Source organism: Mustelus asterias, chromosome 23, assembly GCF_964213995.1.
Source record: "Mustelus asterias chromosome 23, sMusAst1.hap1.1, whole genome shotgun sequence".
Taxonomy (NCBI): domain Eukaryota; kingdom Metazoa; phylum Chordata; class Chondrichthyes; order Carcharhiniformes; family Triakidae; genus Mustelus; species Mustelus asterias.
The window spans coordinates 37,520,402-37,547,138 of NC_135823.1; the positions used below are offsets into that span (position 1 = coordinate 37,520,402).

The 26,737-nt window shown below is 48.5% G+C and overlaps 1 protein-coding gene across 2 annotated transcripts; it reads right to left on the reverse strand.

Moving 5' to 3' along the window:
- On the reverse strand, nt 1–26,396 carry ubfd1 (ubiquitin family domain containing 1). 2 transcript variants are annotated; one of them, XM_078240332.1, is made up of 8 exons: nt 26,277–26,396; nt 17,668–17,795; nt 10,002–10,289; nt 8,117–8,325; nt 5,017–5,082; nt 4,115–4,220; nt 2,044–2,126; nt 1–706 (listed from the first exon to the last, which is right to left on the reverse strand). In XM_078240332.1, the coding sequence occupies exons 3-8, from the start codon at nt 10,270–10,272 to the stop codon at nt 596–598; spliced, it is 846 nt and encodes a 281-aa protein (XP_078096458.1). In that variant the 5' UTR covers nt 10,273–10,289; nt 17,668–17,795; nt 26,277–26,396; the 3' UTR covers nt 1–595. The 2 variants fall into 2 exon arrangements, with proteins under 2 accessions (XP_078096458.1, XP_078096457.1); XM_078240331.1 differs by lacking the exon at nt 17,668–17,795 and having other exon boundaries at nt 26,277–26,328.
- Nucleotides 26,397–26,737: the final 341 nt, after the last annotated feature.

The window sequence follows — 26,737 nt, forward strand, 5'->3', positions numbered from 1 at the left end:
AACCGGGGAAGCTATTTAATTAAAAGGCATCCAACTGTAAAATGTCCTGAGAACAGACACGTGATGCAAGCTCGTTTATAGAAATAAACATTCCAATTAGGCTTTATATAATGTCAATATAACGGATCCATACGCAGACGGAGGAGGAGGAGCAGGCAGCTGAGGAGTACAAGTAAGTAGAGGCCCACTGTACTGTATTAGAGATAGCCCTGGATGGACACTGGAAACAAGCCTAGATTGGGAGGTTATCCATGTCACAGTAGATGTCATAAAATACTTCTAGTGCATCACCTGCAAGTAATTCTGGCTCTTACAGAACTTCCTGAATAATTTGGAGTTTTTCTTCTTTGAAACTGTTTTTTATTTGAAGTTCATAGGTAAAGTCAAATTGGACATACCACCTCCAGCTCCTGGTGAGGATCTTCCAACACATTTTTATAAATCAATTTTTTTTTTAAATCATTGTTGGCATCTTCCAAGGTTGGAAAGGGAGAGGGGAGGAAGAATTACAATCCAGTATGTGAAAGTTCCAATTGACCAGTTTTATAGTCCTTTGGTTTCAGTCTATCCTTCACTGCCAGAGGTGGAGGCACATTCAAAAATACTGCCACTTCCCAAGGACTGTATCTTTGATTGCATCAACATACTGTGTAGGCACCCAGTAAACCCAATAGTACGAAGCTTCAGTGGGACCCAGCTGAAATGCCTGGAAAGAGAAACATGAATGAATGGAAATCCAACAGTAACAGAAATGAAAAACTTATGTTTATACAACATTCTATGGTTTAGAAAGCACTTCATGTAGACTGAATTACTGAAAATACAGCACATAGAACATAGGAAATAGTAGAGAGGGCCAGTCAGCCTCTCAAGCCTGCTCTCCCATACAAGTAGATCATGGCTGATCTTCCTCAATGACATTCTTCTGCATTATCCTCATATCTCTTGATATCTTTAACATCTAGAAAGTTTGCAAAGAGCAAGACTCCAAAGACATCGATGTGATGAATGACCAGTTACTATGTTCTTTTTGGTATCGAGGGAAGAGGAGTGCTCACTCTTCCTCGTCAATAATGTGGGATCACTTACCTCTATCTGAACTAAAATATTTTAAACCAGACCTGTTCAACATCTTAAAGGGGATTTAAAAAATCTTTCTTCCTGACCTCGCTCAGCTGAAATATTGCGCGCACCCACAAAAAGGAATCTTGACATGCACGATCCTTGGATTGTGCATTGAAAACAAACTTGCATTCTTAGGGGCAATGTTCTTCCTTCCCTCCTCCATTCTACAATACAATTTAAAGGATTTTAAAACCCAGACTCAGTTGTCATCCATGTACTGCTTCCCAATTTACTTCAATTCAATCTTCCTGAATCTTATAGTCACTGTTCACTCCTTCCCATCGCAATGCAGCTGAATTCAGGAGTTGTGGTGGTGGGGAGTGTGTTCCAGCTCAGTCAGTTGTGGCAATTACACACTATTCTGGGAATTAAATGATGACAGTTTCAGACGGGCACTGACCATCTAATATGTAATTAATGACGAGGGTTTGGGCTTTCTGAATGCATACATTATTAGAGTGCACCCCCTAGTGACTGGTTACAGAATGGCAGAGTTATTCACATGCCTTTGTGGTAATGGGATACAGGGAGGCCAAGAAAAAGGGACGGCAAGTTCCAGATCATGTAGAAATTGCAATCTTCTGCATTACCCTATCCAATGGCAGTCTCTGTCACAAACCAAATCTCACCACTAACTCCATCTTTTCCCTGGTCACTGTTTGGATACTGGAGTTCAAACAGACTGCACGCGACCTCCATATTCTATTCCGCCTCCAAGTTAAGCTTCCATATCCTCTCCGACACAATCCCACCCTTTCCTATCTCACGCCATTCTCATTTCAGTTCATCCACTGCCAAGCATCATTTATGGTTTTGTTCTGCCAGACTCCATTGCTTCTGGCCAGCCTTCTATCTTCCACCCGTTAAAAACATCAACTTCATAATCACCCGTCACGAGGCACTGACCTCAGTACTCACCATCATGTGATAATCTTCATGTCCTTCAATTGGTTCAGTGATCACATTTTTGATAGAGCCCATAGGGATTTTTTCTGTCCTCTCTGTCACAAATAAAACAGTCAGACACCACAGAATCTTAAAGTACTGAAGGAAGCGACTGAGTCCAGTGTCGGCGCAGCACTTTCAAATCTAATCAGCCCCACTTCCCCATTGCCCTCCAATTGGTTCCTTTTCCAATCCTCCAGAGGGTGGCGAAATAAATCAGCCACAATAAAGTCCACCATAAAAGAAACCAGAGAGAACCCTTCCCTGAGACCTTGCAATTCACATTTATATAACACATATTTGCAGAGGATAAGGCTGAAACATTTGTAACCATCGCCAGCCAGGAATGCCAAGTGAATGATCCATCTTAGCCTCCTCCCAGGGCCCCAGCAGCATGGATACCAGTCTTCAGCCAATTCAATTCATTCCAGATGGTATAAAGAAATGGCTGAAGGTACTGGATACTGCAAAGGCTGGACCCCGACAACATTCCAGCAATAATAAAGGAGATGTGCTCCAGAACTAGCTGCACCCCGAACCAAGCTCTTCCAGTACAGCTCCAACACTGGCATCTACCCGGCAATGTGGAAAATTGCCCAGGCATGCCCTGTTCACAAAAAGGACAAATCCAACAGCCAGTTACCACCCATCAGTCTACTCTCCATCAACAAAATGGAAGGTGCTGTGGACAGTGTTATCAAACAAAACTTACTCCGCAATAATCTGCTCAATGAGGCTCAGTTTGTGTTCGGCCAGGCTCGTTCAGCTCCTCACCTCATTACAGCCTTAGTCCCAAAAAAAGGACAGAAGAGCTGAAGTCAAGAGGGGAGGCAAGAATGATTGCCCTTGATATAAATGCAGCATTCGACTGATTATGGTACCCAGAATCCTGAACAAAACTGGCCAATGTAAATCAGAGGGAAAAAGCTCCATTGGTTGGAGTCATACCTAATACAAAGGAAGATGGTTGTGGGAGTTGGAGGTCAATCATTTCAGTGCCAGGACATCACTGCAGGAGTTCCTCAAGATAGTGTACCAGACCTAAACATCTTCAGCTGACCTTCCTTTATGTCAAAATGGAAATGTTCGCTGACTATAGCCAAAGTTCCAGCATTAGATGCGACACCTCTGATACTGAAGCAGCCGTGTCCATATGCAACAAGACCCGGACAACATTCAGGCTTGGGCTGGGAACATTCACAGCACACAAGTGCCAACTAATGACCATCTCCCACAACAGAGAATTTAATTATCTCTCCATGACATTCAATGGCATTACCATTGCTGAATTCCCCACTAACATCCTGAGGGTTACCATTGACCAGAAACTGAACTGAACTAAGCCATATAAATACTGTGGTTGCAAGAGCAGGTCAGACAGAGGCTGGGAATTCTACAGAGTAACTCACTTCCTGATTCACCAAAGCCTGTCCACCATCTGCAAAGGCACGAGTCAGGAGTGTGATGGAATTCTCTCCATTTGCCTGGATGAGTGCAACTCCAACAATACTCAAGCAGCACCATCCAGGACGAAGCAGTACGCTCGATTGGCATCCCACGTGCTACCTTCAACATTTAGTCTTTCCACCACCAATGCATTGCGACAGCAGTGTGTACCATTTGCAAGAGGCACTGTAGCAACTCACCAACGCTCCTTCAGCAGCACCAACGAACCCTGCAACCTCTACCACCTAGGAAACACCACCACCACCTGCAAGTTCCCCTCCAACCCACACACCATCCTGACTTGGTTCCTTTACTGTCACTGGGTTAAAGTCCTGGAACTTCCTTCCCAACAGCATTCTGAATGTACCTGCACATCAAGGACTGCTGATGGTTGCTCACCACCATCTTCTGCAAGGTAATAAATGTTGCCCAGCATTGACACACACACACACCCCCAGTGAACGAATGAATTGAAAAGCCTTATTACGCCCCTCCCTCAGAGACTGAACAAACAGGTGAACCTGTAATTCCCCATACACGGTGGGTTATAAAGAATGTGACCAACAACTCGAATAACACGTGCTGCGTGTGTGCTCACCCTTGGTTCCAATCCAGAGCTGATCCTGCTCCAGTTTGAAGGTCAACCTCACTTTTCCACTTGTCTTGTTGTACATGCCAGATAACGGTACACTCGGTAAGCGTTCCTACACAGAGGTCAGGGGTCACAAGTTACTAACAGCAGCGAGACAGAATCATGACCTCAGTCAGGGGTCAAAGCAGTGGATCACCTGACTTGCGCCATTACTTTTAGAACAAACATTTCAGATTAATTAAGGAATTAAAAATTGCCTTAACCACTTTGACAAATGACTGACAGTATCTTTAAATAATCTACAAGGACACCGACAGCAAATTTAAACAGTCACATTGATACAGCACAGGCTACCTTGAATCAGAGGAGAAGCACAGCAGGAACCTAGCGAACCAGAGTGTTTCATGGAAGCATCAAGGAAGCTACACTTAGTATCTAACCCGTGCTGTACCTGCCTTTGCAGTGCACGATGAAGCAGCTTTGCTCTGCATGTGGTCTGAGAGTTGTATTGGGAATAAAAGATCACTGCTGATGGTGGACAAGGTGATTTCTCAGTTAGTGCCTTTGTTCTATTTTCAAAAGCCTTAAACAAATCAACAGAAACTCACCATCTCACTGAGACTGGGAACATGTGGATTGCAACTTTGCCTCATGGGGTCTTTTGCATCAACTGGTAAAGCAGCTGCTTTATGTTTAAAGTGAGAAAAGGCACTTTGACAGTGCAACACTCCCCCAGTACTGCACTGGACAATCAGCCCGGATATCTATGCTCAAGTTTCTGTATTGGGACGTGAACCCATAATCTTCTGACTCGGAGGCGAGACTGCAATACCCACAGAGTCACAGCTGGCACAGGCAGAGATATCAATGAACCTCCACAAAGCACAGCACTGAAGGCAGCCACTTACCTTAACACCTTTAATGGATGGCATGACATCCTCTGGCTTTCCTTTGTCTAATACTTTCCTGTGTTGCTGGGAAAAAAAAAAGAACAGCAGTCAAAGAAACTACAGAATCCAGCAACATGTTCAGCAAACTCACTCAACTCCCATCTGAAAATACTGCTCATGTTTCATGAACCATAGCAACATCAACATGCAGAACGAGGAAAGGTCCATTTGATCAGTCCCAAAATTCAATAAATTTCACCCTATACTGCCTCAAACAATACCCAAAATTAAAAATTGCTATCAAACTCCCTCTCGTGTTCCCCACACTATCTCTCCTGGGTAGTCTGTCCAATTGTTCACCTTTCTCAGAGCAAAACCCATGCTGCGGCCAGAGCTTGTGCTCTATTGGGGTTCAAAGCCTTCAATAAAAAGTCTTCCCTTGAGCCATCTTTCCACTAGTGTAAACATCCTTGCTGAAAGCAAACAGGTAATGTTTTACTCAGAGTGCACAAGGAAGGGCAGCTTCACACTGCAGAGTTTAATTTGCAGGGCATTGGATTTTGCTGGGTTCCCTATTCTAATTACTCCCCGCCCATTGCAGGCAAGGAGGTGGAACACAAAAAAAAGGGCACAATTATGCAGGGGAGGCGATGGCCTAATGGTATTATCGCTAGACTATTAATCCAGAAACTCACTAATGTTCTGGGGACCCAGGTTCAAATCCCGCCATGGCAGATGGTGGAATTTGAATTCAATAAAAAATATCTGGAATTAAGAACCTACTGATGACCATGAAACAATTGTCAGCGAACCCACCTGGTGCACTAATGTCCTTTAGGGAAGAAAATCTGCCATCCTTACCTGGTCTGGCTTACATGTGACTCCAGAGCCACAGCAATGTGGTTGGACTCTCAACTGCCCTCGGGCAACTAGGGTTGGGCAATAAATGCTGGCTAGCATTTATTAAAGACGGGTGCAAAGTATTCATTCAACACCTCAGTAACCACACCCTCCACACCCCTCCTACTCCAAAAGCCTCCATGTGTAAATTACCTTGTAGGTCCCTAATAGGCCCCACACCTTCTTTATATGCTTGAACACGACTTTGGGATTCCCCTTGACGTTGGCTGCCAGTCTTTTCTCATTTCCCTCTTTGCTTTTCTAATATGTTCTTTCACTTCCTAACAAGATCTGTCATAAGCACAGCTTTTCTTTACCTTAATTTCTATCTCCTTTTTCATCCAGGAAGCTCTGGATTTGTTTGCTCTACTTTTCCCTTTTAAGGAAATATACTTTGACTGTGCCCAGACCATTTCTGTTTTGAAGGTAACCTATTGTTCAGCTACAGTTTTCCCTGCCAATCTATCCTGCCCAGCTCCGTTCTTGCCCCACTGAAGTCGGCCCTCCCCCAATTCATAATTTTTACTCTGCATTGCCTATTATCCTTCTCTATCATCATCCTAGACCATACAACACAATGATCACCATCTCCTAAATGTTCCCCCACTAACAATTCCCAATAACTAAGTAAATCAGTGCATCCTTTCTTGTTGGACTGGACTCATACTGCTGTAGAAAATTTCCCTGAACATAATCTAGGAACTTTTGCCCCCCTCCACCCTTTACACTTCCACTATCCATTTTGGTAATTAAAGTCTCCCATTAAAACTACTCTATAATGTTTGCATCTCTCTAATTTCCCTGCAGATTTGTTCTTCTACATCCTTCTCACTAGTTGGCAGGCTATAGGCTACACTGAGCAATGTAATTGCACCTTTTTTATTCCTTAGCTAGAGATAAATTGATTCTGGGACATTCACTTTGTCCAGCACTGCAATGGTCTCCTTAACCAATACCACCACGCTCCCACTCTCCTTTTCTTTCCATCTTTCCTGAACACCTTGTACCTAGAAATATTAACACCCAGTCTTGCTCTTCCTTGAGCTGGGTCTCTCTGACTGCCCACAACATCATATTTCCACAATACAATCTGCGCCTGTAACTCCCCAATCTTATTATATTTTATGCATTCACATACATGCACACCAACCCTGATTTAGACACAATTACCTTCCCTTACTCCAACTTCACTTATTAACATACTACTCTCCATACTAGTGCTTTCTGTTCCTCCCAATATTGTGTGTATCCTGGTACTCCTGTCTATTATTTTCTCTTGGCTTCCACACCCCTGCTGAATTATTTTCAAGCCCTTGTCAGCACTAGCAAAATATCCCACAAGGAACTCAGTCGCCAGCTCTCTTCAGTTGCAACCCGCCCGATTTATACAGGTGTCATTTCCCCCAGAGCCAGTCCACTAAGAATCTAAAGCCCTCCCTCCTGCACCATCTTTCTAGCCATGCATTCATCTGCTTTATCCTCTTATTTCTGTACTGACTTTCACATGGAACAGAATAATCCAGAGATTGCTACATTAGAGGTACTGCTTGCTAATTTTCTGCCTAAATTCTGATTGCGGGACCCCATCCCCCATTTACCCAAGTCATTGGTACCAACGTGGACCACAGCCTCTGCTTGTTCACCCTCTGTCTTGCAGCCGCTCTGACATTCTCAACCCTGGCACCAAGGAGGCAACATACTATCCTGGGGTCACGTCCACAGCCACAAACTGCTCCTCTAGTTAACAGATCCCCTGTCACTATTGCTCTTCCCTGCTTCATCCTCCCCTCCTCTACAGCCCCCGGGCCTCGATCCCACAAGCAACTGCATGTAAACTGGCAAGAGTCACCACAGTTAGTCAGCTGGGTGGCCAATCCCACTGAGTCTCATCAGATCCACTTTGTTAGTGGCTGGCGACACAAGGTTGCAAAAGATGGCGGAACCAATGCAACGTAAAAACTCAAAATGTACTCTGGCATGGAGGACGAAATAATTCATTTGCTTCCCCAAAAGGTTGAGGGTCAACTGAAGTCTTGTTGTGGAAGGGAGTCATGGGAAATTGATCAAAGGTGGGAAATGGAATCAAGTCACAGATCAGACTGAATGGACATGATGGGCTAAATGGGTTGCCTCCATTGCTCTGGAACAGGTTCAACTTGGCTGAATAATCTCCTGCTCACGTGTTACCCAGAGCTGATTTCTGCAATCAAGGCCTTACCTTTTGTCGACATAGAGGTTCCTTTTTAGGCTCTTCAGCTTTGGCCTCTTGTTGCACCACCTCCTTTGGTGTGTTGACTGCTAGAACATCATTAATTGTCGATCCAATCACCATTATTTTTGCACCATTCGTGACTTTAATTTCACGTAAAGTTTTATCTTCTTGGAGCAGACCCTTATACATGACTTTCTGCATTGCAGGAGTGAGACCTGACAAGAAGAACAAAAATGTTGATCTTAGTCCAATCCTTGGGGGAGAAAACAAAAATCAGGATTAGATGTTCATTACTATTATGGCCAGTGACATGACATCATGTCACATCACATCAATGTCTGTGAAAGTTTAGGATCGACGCAAGTGGGAAAATCTGTGTGAAGTCTCTCCCTGACCACTCCTACAATGGTTGATCATGATCGTCCTTTTCTTTCCCAAATTGCTCTACATTACTCATCCCCAATAGGAGATGTTCCCGCGATTCCTCACTGAGAAACTGTGCAATCAGAAAAGTACATGAGAAGGCAGAGTGCCTTTCCCCTTTATGACACAGATTAGGAATGGGCAAATTCATAATGGGCAACAAAGAAATGGCTGAAGAACTAAATTTGTCCTTTGCTTCTGTCTTCATAAAGGAAGACATGAACAACATACCAGAAGTTCTGAGAAACAGAAGTTTTAGTGAGGAGCTGAAGGAAATCAATATTGGTAGAGAAATGGTTTTGGGCAAATTAATGGGATTGAAAGTAGATATCTCTCAAGGGCCCAATAATCTTCATCCCAGAGTACTTAAGTGGCCCCAGTATGAGTAGATCCATTGGTGGTCATTTTCCAAAATTCTTTGGTCTCTGGAATGGTTCCTACAGATTGAAGGGTTGCTAACATAAGCCCGCTATTCAAAAAGGGAGGTAGAGAGAAATTAGGCAACTATAGACCAGTGAGCCTATCGTCAGTAGTCGGGAAGTTGCTAGAGTCCATTATCAAGGATTTCATAACTCAGCATTTGGAAAGCAGTGATATAATCAGACAATGTCAGCATGGATTCGTGAAAGGGAAATTGTGCTTGACAAATCTACTGGAATTCTTTAAGGATGCAACTAGCAGAGTTGATCAGGGAGAACTGGTCTATTCAGAACTTCAGAAGGCTTTCGACAAGGTCTCACATAGCAAATTTACTATGGGATTGTGGGTAGTGGCTTGAGATGGATAGAATGCTGCTTAGCAGATAGGAAGCAAAAAGTTGGAATAAATGGTTCTTTTCCCGATTGGCAGGCAGCGACTAGTGGGGCACTGCAGGGATCTGTGCTCGGACCCCAACTGTTCACATTATATATTAGTGATTTGGAAGAGGAACTAAATCTCCAAATCTGCAGATAATTGGGTTGGGAGACAGAAAACTACACCAGTGTCAGGGTCGAGCAGAGGAAACCAAAACGCTGTAAATACCAGTTTCCTGCCATTTGAGGAATCACTTCCCCATTTGCAAGATATCTAGCATTCCTAAAACCAATAGGGAATTCAGAACAAAATTCTTCACCCAGAGAATGGTGAGAATGTGGAACTCATTACTGTTTGGTGGAAATAGCATAGTTGCGTTTAAAGAGAAGCTGGATGAGGGAGAAAGGAATAGAAGGATATACTTAGGGTGAGGTGGAAGGAGGCTTGTGCGAAGGCAACTAGTACAGACTTCTTGGGTCAAATGCTGTGTTTCTGAATGCAAATTCTATGTGATTCTACGAAATTCAGGGTGATTGGTGCAGAACAAGAAACTCCAGCATTTCTCCCGGTGTGCCACGCTTGACCATTGTCCCATTCCTCACACCTAATTAATCCTCAATTGGAAAATACAGCCGGGAAGTTAATATGATCCACCTGTCCCAGTAAAACACACCTGTGAGTGAGTGAATTTTTTCTTTCAAACTGGCTCCTGTACTATCCAGTGGAACTTTCAGATCATATTTGTTTTTGTTCCAAATAACTTTCAGGTCTACCATTTCCTTCCCCACATCTGACTCCCCACCGTTGCTGACTGAGGTCTGAGGGATTGCGTTCTCGTTCTCCATTTTCTCGGTCAGTAAGGTTTGAGCGTCCCCTTCACCGGCAGTCCCACAGGTTGGTTTCTCTTTCTGAACAGTTATGTCTGTGCAAGCCTCTGTTTCCATTCCACCAGTGTCTGCCCCTGCAAATAAGCATTAAAAGAAAACCCTTTTAAAAGACTAATTATCTGAGGAGCAGGAATTATCATTTATCCAGAAAATATTAAAAATCTTGTGCACGGTAGCACAGTGGTTAGCACTGCTGCTTCACAGCACCAGGGTCCCGGGTTCGATTCCCGGCTCGGGTCACTGTCTGTGTGGAGTTTGCACATTCTCCTCGTGTCTGCGTGGGTTTCCTCCGGGTGCTCCGGTTTCCTCCCACATTCCAAAGATGTGCGGGTTAGGTTGATTGGCCAGGTTAAAAAAAAAAAATTGCCCCTTAGAGTCCTGGGATGTGTGGATTAGCGGGTAAATATGTGGGGGTAGGGCCTGGGTGGGATTGTGGTCGGTGCAGACTCGATGGGCCGAATGGCCTCCTTCTGCACTGTAGGGTTTCTATGATTTCTATGATTTCCAACTGCAGAACCTTTTAAAAATTATTTTCATTGATTTTCAAAAAGAGATAGGAACAAACAAAGTACAATAGAATTAAACAGCCCCCCCTTCCCCTCAGTAAACAAGGGGAAAAGCTATGCAAAAGAGAAAAGGTTCAAAAATTACTAGTGGTTAATTCTTTAAAGAAACAAAAGGCTGTCATTTTAAAAACATTTCTCAGTGGATCCTCTTATACTTCACCTTCTCGAAATACAAGACAGACATTTAAGTTTTTTTAACCAGGACAGAGCAGAGGGTGCATTCTATTAGACTGGACCTCCAGTTTAATAGAATCTGCCTGCTGGCTAATAATGAAGTGAATGCAATGACTTAATCTTAGTAAAATTAGCCAATTTAGATGGGACCCCAAATATAGTTATTAAAGGACAAGGTTGCAAGTCAACATTTAGAGCTTTGGAGAGAGTTTCAAAGAAAGATGACCAGAATCAGCCAGCCTTGGGTATGACCAGAACATGGGGGTATGGTTTGCAGGGGCAAGTGAACACTTCTCGCATTTGTTGCTCGCATTGGGGGAAAAAAAAACTTCTGATTCTGGCCTTGGTGGAGTGAATTCTATACAAACTTTTAAACTGAATTAAGCTTAACCAAGCACAGGATGATGTGGAGTCGACCTTTATAGAAACCCTACAGTACAGAAAGAGGCCCTTCGGCCCATCGAGTCTGCACCGACCATATAAAGGGCCTCCTCCCACCAGTTGTCTGCAAAGTCAAACCCAAGCTCAGTTTCCCAATCATTTATCATCTTGTGGAGAGGGAAGGGTCCAGAGGACAGCATGGGATCGTACAATCTTGAAATAAAACCTCCACGAGTTTGAGGCAATGATAAAATCCCTTCCAATGTGTTTAGAGGTAGTCGAGGAAAGAATGAACAATAACTGTGGACCTGGAAATAGCAGTAAAGACCAGATTAGGGCAAGTTAAATTTGGTTGAATGTTTGTTAAAACTAGCAAAAGCCCCATCTACAAACAGATCAGTAAACCATTCGAGTCCCCATTCCCTCCATAAGACAAACGGTGAATCAAGTTTGAAAGGCAGAAATAAGTGGTTATTGCAAATAAGGCCCAGCAATGGAAGAATGGGAAGTTAAAATATTGATGAAATTGTCCATGTTTTTTAAAGTAGAAATCACAATGGGGCTTGACATGTATTTTGAGGGACAGAAGGATAGTAGAGCACAAACTAATGCAGGAAGCGAGGATGAGCAGCAGGAAAGTGCTTCCATAAGACACCAGTTTATACTTGGATCGCAACACCATATTAAAATCTTCTGAATATTGGCTGCCTAATATTGTACAATAGGTTAGGTAGGGCAATCCCACCAACCCCCTCTAAAGTATCACTCAATGGACTCTAGGCCCAGATAAATGTCGATGTCAGCTTGTTTAATGTGACAAAAATTATTTTGGTTAAAAGAAATGAGAAGACATTGAAAAAGAAACAAGAACCTGTGCAGAATGTCCATTTTTATAGATTGAACCTGCCAGCAAAGGAAAGAGGCAAACTATCCCAGCGCTGTAAATTCACCTTAACTTTGGTGACCAGGTTCATCCAATAAAGAGAGTCGTAAAAGACTCTGTGATGTTCACACTTGAGTAATGAAAACTAGCAGTAGATATATAACAGCAAAGCTTCTGGGGGAATCAGTTTGGCAATGGGATAGACTGGAAAACACACTTTTTGCTATTCAATTTATAGCCAGAGAATGAGCTAAAGGTGCTGAGAATATTCATTGTCATCAATACAGGCAACAGGGTTAGTAATATATAACAGGAAGTTATCAGCATACAATGGTACACAGCTCTCCACACCACTTCAGTGGATAGCCTTTAAGTTATCAATACTGCCAAAGGATATGGACAGGGGCTCTATGAAATAAATTTTGAATGAAACCCAAATTTACCCAAAATTGTAAACAGATATTCCCACTCCACCCAGTCAAAGGCCTTCTCTGCAGCTAAGAAGACAACGACTTCAGGATCTGCAGTTGAGGAAAGTATAATGTTGAGAAGACAACATAAATTTGGAAAAAGATAGTAAAGCAGTTTGGTCCTCCAATATTTTCCCAGGAAGACAAGGTTGCATCGGCATGGCAATACTTTAGCCAACAGCCTGATGCCAACATTTAACAGATAGGCCAATATGAGCCACACTCAGCAGGGTCCCTGTCCTTTTTGGGTATAAACGAGGTGGAAACTTAGTAGCAGGGAAGCAAGCCGAGAAGAGAACTTTACATAAAAGTTGATAGGGAAACCACTGGGACCTTGCCACTTTGTATTAACTTCATGCAGCTTATATTCTCCTCCAGATGTAAAGGATTGTCCAGGTTTCTACCCATGTCCACATCCACAGATGGAATGTCCAAATTATTTAGAAAGTCAGCCATTGCTATATTATCCAACAGGGGTTCAGATTTAGAGGTTGCAGTAAAAAAAAAAAGAGGCGACGGTTCAATTAATAAAGGGGGTCAGTAGTTAAGGTTATGGGAGGAGTCGTAGACTTGGGAAATAAACTGAGAAGCAGATTGGCGCCCGAGTTGATGGGCCAAAAGACAAGCAGTTTTATCCCCATATCCATAAAAAGTCCCCCTTGACCATTGCAACATATACTCGGCTCTACAGAACCTTATTTCTCCTGATGCTACATTTGTGTTAACATACTTCCATTACAAATTCCTACGTGCCCATTTCTAATGGAAACAGCCCATGTAAGCATGTCACATTGCAATTACATCCTCCCACCACTGGTCATGTTGTAGTACTTTGCATCTCCCAGTTATTGAGCTTTTACTGCAGAAAAACTTTCCTGCACCAACTAACTCCTCCATTGCATGCCATATTACCAGTTAAATTATAAAAGAACATACAAAAATAAGGACAGAAGTTGCTTGCATTATATCCATGCCCCAGCTTAAAATCCAAGTCACAGTGTTCAATTCTATGGGAGATCAAATATTTAACACTTTTCAATCCAAACATTCCACCCCTACTATCTTTCCCAAACAAACTGACAGCAGTCAGTTTTTGTGTAGCAGCATTGGTTAACAATAATCAGCTGCCAGTCATTAGTGGGTCCAGGATAAAGGTCTCTGACATGCCTTTTCTTCAGCCAAAAAAAAGTCAAAAATTCAACAGATACGAGAAAAGATCTACAAATACCATCTGTAGCTTCCCACGAAGCTTAAAAATGCAAAGTTTCTTCTCAGGAGTAAATACTAGGCCAATTCACTCTTAATTCAACATATCTTTTGTGCAGTTGTATGCACTCGCCATCTACACAACATCAGTCACAAACTTGTCACTTGTAATTGCAGTAATTTCCTTTCCTTCGATTGCCACCTTGACATGGAGGAGGGGCTTGAATGTTCCGTTGTTCCTGAGAGCAATACCATCGGGAGTCTTAAAAATCACCTATGATGGTCAGGTCTGAGGGGAGGAACCAGACAAAACACAATCTAAAACAAGTCCTCAACAGCGGATCAGGCGGAGGATATTCATATGGTATCAACGGCTGTGATGGCAGATGAAGGCTGCAACAATAGGGAGATCCCCAGTCAGAGGCTTCCTTGCCACCGGATCTACCCTCTATCAAGGACCGGTGTGTCTGCTGATGTGCAAAGACATACCCATGTTAAAAGATGTCCCACACCAGGCATCTACCTAGAGGAAACCAACACAGGCCCCATACAGACAAGCCCTGTGGCGACCGGTGAGGTGTGACAGGGACAGGGTGATCCGGAAGTCCCTAACTAGGAAGACCAGTACGTCAGCAGTGGAGTTTGATTCAGTCATTTCTCTCTTGGAACAGGAACAGGAGAGTGTTTCAGCAGCTTTCTTCACCACTGAGCAGTCCTCAGGATCCAGTCTGTGCATCTCACATGGGAAAAGGGCCAGAAAATGTGCTCTAAAAATAGTCTGTTTTGTCTATAACCTGACTGGAAAACTGCATCCAGCAAGCTCATCTACCTGTGGTCGGGAAATCAAAGTTAAACTCAATTTCAGAACCTGGAATGGACAAACAGTCACGGGTAATGAGCAAAACAATCGACCAGAACGGAGAACTGCTCTTGTTGCCCGTGAACTCAGGCACTTCAACACTGACATCACTGCCCTGCAAGAGACCCAAAGAGCTGGAGAGGGCAGCTGATTAGAGATGGTGGTGGTTATATCTTCTTCTGGAGAGGAAAACCTGACAATCAGCACAGGACATCTGGAACTGGATTCTCCATCAAGAACAAACTCATGAACCGATTCTCGGAGCTCCTTTTCAGCATCACTGAGCCTCATGACCTTCTGTCTACAACTTGCCAAGAACCAGCAGGCAACAGTCATGCGTGCCCCATCCCTTGATGCCAAAGATGAGTCCAAAGGAGGCTTCCACTCTCCTTTGGACATCATACTCTTCAACATTTCTAAGGAAGATCAACCTCCTTAGGGACCTCAACACCAGGGTTGACTCAGTTGGGAAGTGCTATGGAAGACCCTGTCAAAGGTCAGCTGTCCAGAGAAATTCATCAACATCCTCCATGACAACACGTTGGCGACAGAAATCAGATGGAAACCTTTAAAGTCAAGACTGGAGTCAAGCAGTGATGCACCATCGTCACCACCCTTTTCTCCATCTTCATCACCACCATCCTTCACCTTGTCAAGAACAAGCTTCCCACGGAGTGAACATTGTCTACAGGATGGACGGAAAACATTTCAACCAAATCCAAGAAGAAAATGACACCAGCATCACTTGTGGAACTTCAGTATATGGATGAAATCACCATCTCCGCTCTCAAGAGAATCTCCAAACCATGCTTGAAGCCTTCACAAAAACATACTGAAGAATTGGCCTCAGCCTCAAGAAGACTCGTCCTTTACCAACCTGCCCCAGGGCAGGATCCAGTCTGTCTCTCCATCAAGATCAATAGAGAAACTCTCCCAAACTTGGAACATTTCCCCTACCTGAAGAGCCATCTCTCATCTAAGGCTAACATCGATGCAGAGATTGAACATCGTACTCAATCCGCGAGCACTGCTTTGGATGCCCAAGGACAAGTCTTCAAGACCACCACATTCGGGCTCACACCAAGTTCTTTGTGTATGAGGGAATCATCCTCCTAACTCTTCAGCACGGCTCAAACTCGAGCTACATTCAGATGCCACCTCAAGGTCCTGGAGAGGTACCATCAATGCTGTCTGAGATGGATTCTCCGCATCAGCTGGGAAGACAAGCGTACTAACAACAGCATCCTTGAAGGAGCAAAGAGCACCAGCATCGAGGCCACGATCATCTGAAACCAACTCTGCTGGGCCGGCCATACTTAGGATGTCAGAGTCCCAAATGCCAAAGCAATTCTTCTTTGCCCAGCTTAAGGAAGGCTCCCGAACAAGAGGACGACAAAGGAAATATTTCAAAGACACCCTGAAAGCTTACCTCAAAATATAACATAGATGTCAATGCCTGGGAGATCCTTGTTCAGAGAAGACTTACTTGGAGAAACTTCTTGGTTGAAGGGACATAATTCTTCGAGAACATCCGTCGGCAAGAGGAAACCCAGAAAAGGAGCCCGAGAAAGGAACACTAGCGATCTAGAGTCCAAGGACCAAATCCACCTCCCAGAAACACCTGCCAAGTGCGTGGTTGAAGATGTGACTTTAGGATCGGGCTCATCAGCCACGCAAGGACCCACAGAACCCATGACCAGTAGCACTGAGTTTCTTAGGTGGACAATCATACTCATTAGCGAGCTAAAGAAGAATGTTCTTTTGCATCAACCAGCTCCTACAGCAAAGTTTATTTCATTGCAATTAGTTCTACTTCCCAAATCGGTGTCACTTTTGCAATTTAACTACGAAATCAAGCATTATAAAAATAATAATAAAATGTAGGACTTTGAATTTTATCTGCATGTCCTGGTCCTGTTATCCTCCAGGTTTCTAGCCCCGTTTCACCTGGTCTCAACTGCCCATGGACATCACCGCAGAAAGTTTTACATATCTAAGTATAGAGATGATTTACTGGAAAACAAACCTATCAGTTGGTGCAGAAAATGCCTGTGGAATGAGATGAAATTTATTCCACATGAAAAGGGTCATTCAGCTGCAACTAAAAAGAAAAGCACTAAAAGATGTTGAAGAAGAAAGTAACAGACAGCCCACTAACTACACAATACAACTTATTGCTTTGGTACCCCAGCACCGGAGAATACCAAACTGGTGCTCGAGGTCAACAGAAATGTGCTCCTTTACGCAGTGCCAAACATTCTTCATCCAATTCAGCGCACAAATAATAAAGAATTGGAGTATAAGTATTTATTTATATAAAAACGTCAGGCAGATTGTCCAATGGTAAATGTCGCAATGGTTTCAACAGTCAGATTCCATCCCATCAGGGCAAGGATGTGAGTTTCTAATTGACTGCAGTGCCTCAACACTTCTGTGTCGTATCACAAGTATTCCAGTGTTACACGCCGTCAGAAGTATCGATTTCATACAATGTATTAAGAGATCCACACGATTTGATGAAAGTTGAGTGTTTTTGTGTTCTACTGACCCACACACACGCCTAAGCCAGGACCAGTCAGTCTTTCAATTCAATGCCATTTACCAGAGCAGAATAGCTGCTCTGGATACTTACTTTAACATTCACTAAATAATCCATGAAGTGAAAACCCCTTCCAACAGTTCAATTACTTGACAATTACAATGTAAAGCAAAACTGCTATTCAACAAAACATATACTGGACAGAGTGCGTGCACTTGAGGGCAGGACCAGGGATGGTTGTGATAGCTCCAATAGGGGGATAGCACATAATAAGTGGCCTTGTAAAGTATCATTGAGCAAAGACAGATGTGCTCACCCCTTCAATCACCTGCAGATACCCCAATATAATCTACCTCCTAATACGCAATGCTTACACGTGAATCTAATCCAGTGGCACCAAGCAAGGAGGCATCGTCAACTGATAAAATTCTGCTGATCACTTCCAAACAGCAGAGAACTGTTGCTCTCCGTAAGCTGAAAACATTCACTCAGACTTTATTTCCTGTTTAAACAAAATAAAAGCTGATTTAGTTTCAGGAACAAATTGTTAATGAACTTCCTTAAGCATCAAGAGGAGAAGAGGTAGGGGTGGCAACAAAGCAGAGGGGGGGGGGGGTAATTATTTCTCACACCTCATTGGACAACAAACTTGTGCAAGATTTCTGTGCAATTTTGTTTTTAAAAACACGGTTTTAAATCAATTTAGGACTGTTAAAAAGTAACAAGAGCAGAGTCTTGCACAAAATGTGCATGTACCACCAGGGGAAATGAAGGCCATTATAGAACTTTAACACATCTCTCCAGACACTTTGAAAACTTCACATCAATCATTTATTTTGATGTGAAGTGACCTCTTCAAAGGATAAGAGTCTATTTTACTTTAAGATGGTAGCACTTTCCCCAGTCAGGTGGCTGTGGATTCAAGCCTCACTTGAAGTCAGCTGAGTGCCTTGGTTAAAATGTCAGTGCAGTCCTGGCTGGGCACTGAGAGTTATTAAACTAAGGGCCCTTCTATACGTTTGGGTGAAAGTTGTAGACCATCAGCAACATTTGCAGAGGTTTTAAATGGCTGAAGTGGAGAATCTTTTAAATTTAAATTCATGGGCGAGAATTTTAAGCATGGCCTCATGACTCCCTTTCTCTAATCTCTAACCCTATGACCCACCGAGATCTCTACTCTAATTCTGGCCAATTATACAATAGATTTCAATCACTCTAGCATTGGCAGTCACGTCTTCGACTGCCTGTGTCCCAAGTTCCGGAATTTCCTCCCTATCCCTTCAAGGGGCACCATAAAATGTACCCATTTGACCAAGTTCTGTCTGCGGTTCTGATGTCTCTTGGGGTGATTCAGTGTCAAACTCCATCTGATAATTCCTCCTGTCAAGAGTCTTGTGACCTTGACTGTTAGCAGTGCAATATAAATGTAAGTTGTTGCCCTGCTGAATATCAGCGTCAGAAAAAGACACAGTCCTTCAGCACTACAGTAAATGGTGCCATGGGATATTTTGCTCTTTGCCTTTTGATAGGTTATGGTCAAAGCTTGTTACTTTTCTTGTCGTCTTTGCTCCAAAACTTTGAAACGTCATCTGTGGGCCCAAAGCCATTTCCATTTCTACACTCCACCATTTTTCCTAGAACTGCTGCCCCATTAATAGTTACTCTGATTACTCCCCACCTTCCCCTTTTATCTGTCAATCTCCACAGTCAAGCAAAGTCCTCAATCAGTTTCTCTGCTATTTCTCCAACCTGTCTTATCCAATAATTCTTTCACTTGTTTGTAAATATTTCTCATTCATTCCCCTTTGTCCCCAGCTAGTCGTTCTTCAGATCTGCTCACTCCATTTTGGTTATGTCAATTGCATAACCCTACATTTGTCATAAACCTTTTTCATTTTTCTAATCAGCAATTCCAGTTTGTGTCACATCACCCTCATGAGTTATGGCAATGGACTGATCTGTCATCCCTGGTTTGAGTGTTTCCTGTTTTCTTATCTGCCAAGTTTTATCTGGGCTACTTCATTTCTAATCCCACTGAAATTGACTTTGGTTTCTCAGTTCAATACTTCCAGTACTGTACTTTATTTTCACTCACTTTCAACTCACATCAAACCAAATTTTACTATGGTCATATTCTCTTATCCAGTCACTTGCCTTCGCACCCTAGGCTTACTAGAACAATACCCCCTTTACCATTCATCCTGTGTCATCTTTCTTTTTATCATTTAATCTCCCCTTGCCTTCCATTCTATTATAGATGTTCCTTCCCTTGTTTTTCCCCTCCTTTCCTCATCCCTCTATTTGCATAAAATCTATACATCTTTTTAAACACTTTAGTCTTTTCCATTAGCCAAGTTGATATTGTCCATGGTTGCCCTCTGCACAGCATCAACACACCCTCAAAGAAATTTTCACAATCTCTGCCTACTCTCCTCTTTCCCCAATGGACAGTAACCCTTTCTTCATCTTCATTTATCCCAGTGAATGGACCTTCCGGCAGATGTGCACAAAGAAGCCTCACAAAACCTGAATGTTCTCAACTTCAAACCTGATGCTTGACTGCAACCATCCATTGAAATTTGCTGCACTTACATACATGTAAAGAATATAAATTGCTAGGGATTCTAGTCCTTTAGTTGCAAAATACTAAAGGAGTTGCTGACTAATCATAGCAATCAATCTCTATGCATTAGTTGGAAACAGACCCAGACAATAAGCAAGGAAGATTCCCAGTTCCATTCGGAGCCAGTTCCCATAAGCGCAAAGTCATCTGCTCCTCCCAAGCAACCTCCATTCACATTGCAATTTACTTATACGTATATCCCAAAATATTTTCTAAAATATATCAAATTTATCTAAATTATCACTGTTGCCATCAGTTCCCTCAAGAGTTTGTTCAATAGATTTAAAATATTATGAATGTCCCACACAATACAAATGCCCAGATCACAAAGATGGCAACAGAAGTAAAGGGTACATGTTGGCAGTATTGAGTTAAGGAAAGCACTGCAGTGCTGGAGAAAATGTCCCAGCTGGGCAGGTCAAGGACAGAATCAATTTGGCTAGAGCTAAGGAACAAAAAAAAAAGTGCAATCACATTGTTTGGCGTAGTCGACAGACCATCAAATAGTTGGAAGGATACAGAGGAACAAATCTGCAAGGAAATTAGAGAGGTACAAAATTTACAGCATGGTTATAATGACGGACTTTAATTATCCAAATATAGATAGGGATAGTGGTGGTTTAAACGACAGAGAGAGACAAAAGTTCCTAGACTGTGTTCAGGAGAATTTTCTACTGATCAGTCCAAAGGGAAAGGAGGCACTGTTAGACCTGATTCTTAGGAATGAGGTGGGCCAAGCAGATCAAGTGTCAGTGGAAGAACATTTATGGCAGCAATCGTATCATAAAGTTTAGAATGACAATGGAAAAAGATAGAAGAACCCAGAGTAAGTATAATTAACGGCAAAAAAAGCCAACTTCAATGGGGCAAGAAGGGATTTGGACCCAATAAGTTGAGCCAACGTTTGGCAGGACAAACTGAACGATGGACTACCTTCAAACAAGAGACGGTTCAGACACAGTCAATGTATATTCTCTCAAAAGGGGAAATGTAGAGAAAATAAATCCAGAGCTCTCTGGAAGACGAAGGAGGTAGAAATCAAGATAAAGAAGAAAAATTGTGCTTATTACTGATGTCAGGTAGAAAATACAATTGAGAACCAGGCTGAATGCACAGGTCCAGAGGCGAGATGAAAAAGCAAAGATTAGAAGCAAACAGGGTATATGAAAAGAGACTGGCAGCTAACATGAAAGGGAATTTCAAAGACTTCTGTAGGCATATAAATAGTATTAATAGTGGCAAAAGGAGTAGGGCTGATTCGGGACCAAAAAGGGAATTTACGCTTGGAGGCAGCGGGATATGGCTAAGATATTAAATAACTATTTTGCATCTATCTTCAGCAAGGAAGATGATGCCACCCAGGCCACAGTGAAAGGGAAGGCAATTCAGTCACAAGAAGGGTTTTAAATTGATAGGTTTGTAGGCAGGATGAGGGGTGTGCTATAATCTTTCACCCAGATCCCTGATCAACCTCTCCCACTATGATCACCGGTCTCTGACATCCCCTCCCCCTTTGGACCCCAGATTGCACCCCTCCTCTCTCACTGCACTCGGCGATCCCCACCCCATTGCACCCTAGTCTGCAACCTCCAACCCCATTACACCCCAGTCTGTAACCCTCCAAAACACCCCAATCCCTGACCACCGCCCCCCCCCCCCCCCCCCCAACCTTTTTCATCCTGGTCTCTTCCCCGCACCCTCCCCCACCCTTTGCACCCACTCTCTGACCCCCACCCCCCACATCCAGTCCCTGATCCCCCAAATACCACAATCCTGACATCCCACTCCCCAAACCTTTTGGATCCTGGTCCTTCCCCCCCCCCCCCTTGCACCCCACTCTGCGACCCCTCCCTTGCACCCCACTCTGCGACCCCCCCCCTTGCACCCCACTCTGCGACCTCCCCCGCAACCCTCCCTTGCATCCCACTCTGCGACCCCCCTTGCACCCCACTCAGCGACACCCCCCTTGCACCCCACTCTGCAACCCCTCCGACCCCCCCTTGCACCCCACTCTGCGACCCCCCCTGCACCCCACTCTGCGACACCCCCCCGACCCCCCTTTGCACCCCACTATTCAAACCCCCCCTGCGACACCCCCCTTGCACCCCACTCTGTGACCCACCCTTGCACCCCACTATTCAAACCCCCCCTGCGACACCCCCTTGCACCCCACTCTGCACCCCACTCTGCAACCTCCCGACCCCCCCTTGCACCCCACTCTGCGACCCCCCTGCACCCCACTCTGCGACCCCCCCTTGCACCCACTATTCAAACCCCCCATGCGACCCCCCTTGCACCCCACTCTGCGACCCCCCCTGCACCCCACTCTGCGATACCCCCCTTGCACCCCACTCTGCGACACCCCCCCGACCCCCCCTTGCACCCCACTCTGCGACCCCCCCTTGCACCCCACTATTCAAACCCCCCCTGCGACACCCCCCTTGCACCCCACTCTGCGACCCCCCCCTGCACCCCACTCTGCGACCACCCCCTCGCACCCCACTCTGCGACCCCCCCTCGCACCCCACTCTGCGACCCCCCTCGCACCCCACTCTGCGACCCCCCTCGCACCCCACTCTGCGACCCCCCTGCACCCCACTCTGCGACCCCCCCTTGCACCCCACTCTGCGACCACCCCCGCGACCCCCCCTTGCACCGCACTCTGCGACCCCCCATTGCAGCCCACTCAGCGACACCCCCCCTCGCACCCCACTCTGCGACCCCCCCCTCGCACCCCACTCTGCGACCCCCCCTCGCACCCCACTCTGCGACCCCCCCTCGGACCCCACTCTGCGACCCCCCCTCGCACCCCACTCTGCGACCCCCCATTGCAGCCCACTCAGCGACACCCCCCCTCGCACCCCACTCTGCGACCCCCCCTCGCACCCCACTCTGCGACCCCCCCTCGCACCCCACTCTGCGACCCCCCCTCGCACCCCACTCTGCGACCCCCCATTGCAGCCCACTCAGCGACACCCCCCCTCGCACCCCACTCTGCGACCCCCCCCTCGCACCCCACTCTGCGACCCCCCCTCGCACCCCACTCTGCGACCCCCCCTCGGACCCCACTCTGCGACCCCCCCTCGCACCCCACTCTGCGACCCCCCCTCGCACCCCACTCTGCGACCCCCCATTGCAGCCCACTCAGCAACACCCCCCCTCGCACCCCACTCTGCGACCCCCCCTCGCACCCCACTCTGCGACCCCCCCTCGCACCCCACTCTGCGACCCCCCCTCGCACCCCACTCTGCGACCCCCCCTCGCACCCCACTCTGCGACCCCCCCTCGCACCCCACTCTGCGACCCCCCCTCGCACCCCACTCTGCGACCCCCCCTCGCACCCCACTCTGCGACCCCCTCTCGCACCCCACTCTGCGACCCCCCCTCGCACCCCACTCTGCGACCCCCCCTCGCACCCCACTCTGCGACCCCCCCTCGCACCCCACTCTGCGACCCCCCCTCGCACCCCACTCTGCGACCCCCCCTCGCACCCCACTCTGCGACCCCCCCTCGCACCCCACTCTGCGGCCCCCCCTCGCACCCCACTCTGCGGCCCCCCCTCGCACCCCACTCTGCGGCCCCCCCTCGCACCCCACTCTGCGGCCCCCCCTCGCACCCCACTCTGCGACCCCCCCCTCGCACCCCACTCTGCGACCCCCCCTCGCACCCCACTCTGCGACCCCCCCTCGCACCCCACTCTGCGACCCCCCCTCGCACCCCACTCTGCGACCAACCCTCGCACCCCACTCTGCGACCCCCCCTCGCACCCCACTCTGCGACCCCCCCTCGCACCCCACTCTGCGACCCCCCCTCGCACCCCACTCTGCGACCCCCCCTCGCACCCCACTCTGCGACCCCCCCTCGCACCCCACTCTGCGACCCCCCCTCGCACCCCACTCTGCGACCCCCCCTCGCACCCCACTCTGCGACCCCCCCTCGCACCCCACTCTGCGACCCCCCCTCGCACCCCACTCTGCGACCCCCCCTCGCACCCCACTCTGCGACCCCCCCTCGCACCCCACTCTGCGACCCCTCTCGCACCCCACTCTGCGACCCCCACTCGCACCCCACTCTGCGACCCCCCCTCGCACCCCACTCTGCGACCCCCCCTCGCACCCCACTCTGCGACCCCCCCTCGCACCCCACTCTGCGACCCCCCCTCGCACCCCACTCTGCGACCCCCCCTCGCACCCCACTCTGCGACCCCCCCTCGCACCCCACTCTGCGACCCCCCCTCGCACCCCACTCTGCGACCCCCCCTCGCACCCCACTCTGCGACCCCCCCTCGCACCCCACTCTGCGACCCCCCCTCGCACCCCACTCTGCGACCCCCCCTCGCACCCCACTCTGCGACCCCCCCTCGCACCCCACTCTGCGACCCCCCCTCGCACCCCACTCTGCGACCCCCCCTCGCACCCCACTCTGCGACCCCCCCTCGCACCCCACTCTGCGACCCCCCCTCGCACCCCACTCTGCGACCCCCCCTCGCACCCCACTCTGCGACCCCCCCTCGCACCCCACTCTGCGACCCCCCCTCGCACCCCACTCTGCGACCCCCCCTCGCACCCCACTCTGCGACCCCCCCTCGCACCCCACTCTGCGACCCCCCCTCGCACCCCACTCTGCGACCCCCCCTCGCACCCCACTCTGCGACCCCCCCTCGCACCCCACTCTGCGACCCCCCCTCGCACCCCACTCTGCGACCCCCCCTCGCACCCCACTCTGCGACCCCCCCTCGCACCCCACTCTGCGACCCCCCCTCGCACCCCACTCTGCGACCCCCCCTCGCACCCCACTCTGCGACCCCCCCTCGCACCCCACTCTGCGACCCCCCCTCGCACCCCACTCTGCGACCCACCCTCGCACCCCACTCTGCGACCCCCCCCTCGCACCCCACTCTGCGCCCCCCCCCCTCGCACCCCACTGTGCGAACCCCCCCTCGCACCCCACTCTGCGAACCCCCCTTGGCACCCCACTCTGCGAACCCCCCTTGGCACCCCAATCTGCGAACCCCCCTTGGCACCCCAATCTGCGAACCCCCCTTGGCACCCCACTCTGCGACCCCCCCTTGTCACCCCACTCTGCGACCCCCCCCTTGGCACCCCACTCTGCGACCCCCCCTTGGCACCCCACTCTGCGACCCCCCCCTTGGCACCCCACTCTGCGACCCCCCCCTTGGCACCCCACTCTGCGACCCCCCCCTTGGCACCCCACTCTGCGACCCCCCCCTTGGCACCCCACTCTGCGACCCCCCCCTTGGCACCCCACTCTGCGACCCCCCCCTTGGCACCCCACTCTGCGACCCCCCCTTGGCACCCCACTCTGCGACCCCCCCTTGGCACCCCACTCTGCGACCCCCCCTTGGCACCCCACTCTGCGACCCCCCCTTGGCACCCCACTCTGCGACCCCCCCTTGGCACCCCACTCTGCGACCCCCCCTTGGCACCCCACTCTGCGACCCCCCCTTGGCACCCCACTCTGCGACCCCTCCTTGGCACCCCACTCTGCGACCCCTCCTTGGCACCCCACTCTGCGACCCCCCCTTGGCACCCCACTCTGCGACCCCCCTTGGCACCCCACTCTGCGACCCCCCCCTTGGCACCCCACTCTGCGACCCCCCCTTGGCACCCCACTCTGCGACCCCCCCTTTGCACCCCACTCTGCGACCCCCCTTTGCACCCCACTCTGCGACCCCCCTTTGCACCCCACTCTGCGACCCCCCTTTGCACCCCACTCTGCGACCCCCCTTTGCACCCCACTCTGCGACCCCCCTTTGCACCCCACTCTGCGACCCCCCTTTGCACCCCACTCTGCGACCCCCCTTTGCACCCCACTCTGCGACCCCCCTTTGCACCCCACTCTGCGACCCCCCTTTGCACCCCACTCTGCGACCTCCCTTTGCACCCACTCTGCAACCCCTCCTTTGCCCCCACTCTGCAACCCCTCCTTTGCCCCCACTCTGCAACCCCTCCTTTGCCCCCACTCTACGACCCCCCCCCTTTGCACCCATTCAGCGACCTCCCTCTGCACCCCCCTCTGCACCCCCCTCTGTGACCCCCCCCCCCATCCCATCCCATTCTCTAGCCCATCCTTTCTGGATCCCTTGTCCACTTGCCTCCAGCCTACGCACCCTACCCCACATCTTGCACCCCGGTCTACTGCATAGCTGCCCCCCCCATTGTAGCACCCTGACCTCACTGGGCCTGAGCTCCCTGGTGGACACTGGTCCAGTAACAGTAGGTTCCCCGCAGCGAGGCTGTCGGCCTGTAGCTGGGTCCGGTGCAGCTGGGAGAGTCGTGCCCTGCTGTGACTGTACCGAAGTCCCCGAGCTCAGCACTCGGCCTTAACCCGCTACCTTACCGTCCCGAGCCGCCATCCTTGTCCGTCACAGCCCGAGGCCCGCTGGGAACGCGCTGACAACTTCCGCTTCCCAGCAGCGTGGAGCAGCAGTGTCAGCTGATTGGCTGCCCGTGGGCGGGGCGGGGCAATCTGATTGACACTGGCGAGGGGCGGGTGTGTAGCCCCACCCCCTCTGTGGGCGGGGCCGGGGCGGGTGCGCAAGCTCCACCCCCTCTGTGGGCGGGGCCGGGGCAGGTGCGCAGCTCCACCCCCTCTGCGGGCGGGGTCGGGGCAGGTGCGCAGCTCCGCCCCCTTTGTGGGCGGGGGCGGCGATGATTGACTGGAGACTGGCCGCGAGCTGGGTGAATGTGGCGCACCTGATTGGTTCATTACTGCCGCTGGAAGGCGGGACTACCGTGATTGACGGCCGTGATCAAGTGCACTGATTGGCCAATGGTAAATCCCCATGGTAACAGGGGGTG

Bases quoted from the DNA above. Each gene is read 5' to 3' on its own strand.
- ubfd1 (XM_078240331.1), bottom strand. The intron at 5,083-8,116 runs GTAAGGCCTTGA...TTTTTTTCCCAG, and splicing joins AACCTCTATGTCGACAAAAG to CAACACAGGAAAGTATTAGA. The intron at 2,127-4,114 runs GTGAGCACACAC...TATTTGTGACAG, and splicing joins GCTCTGGATTGGAACCAAGG to AGAGGACAGAAAAAATCCCT.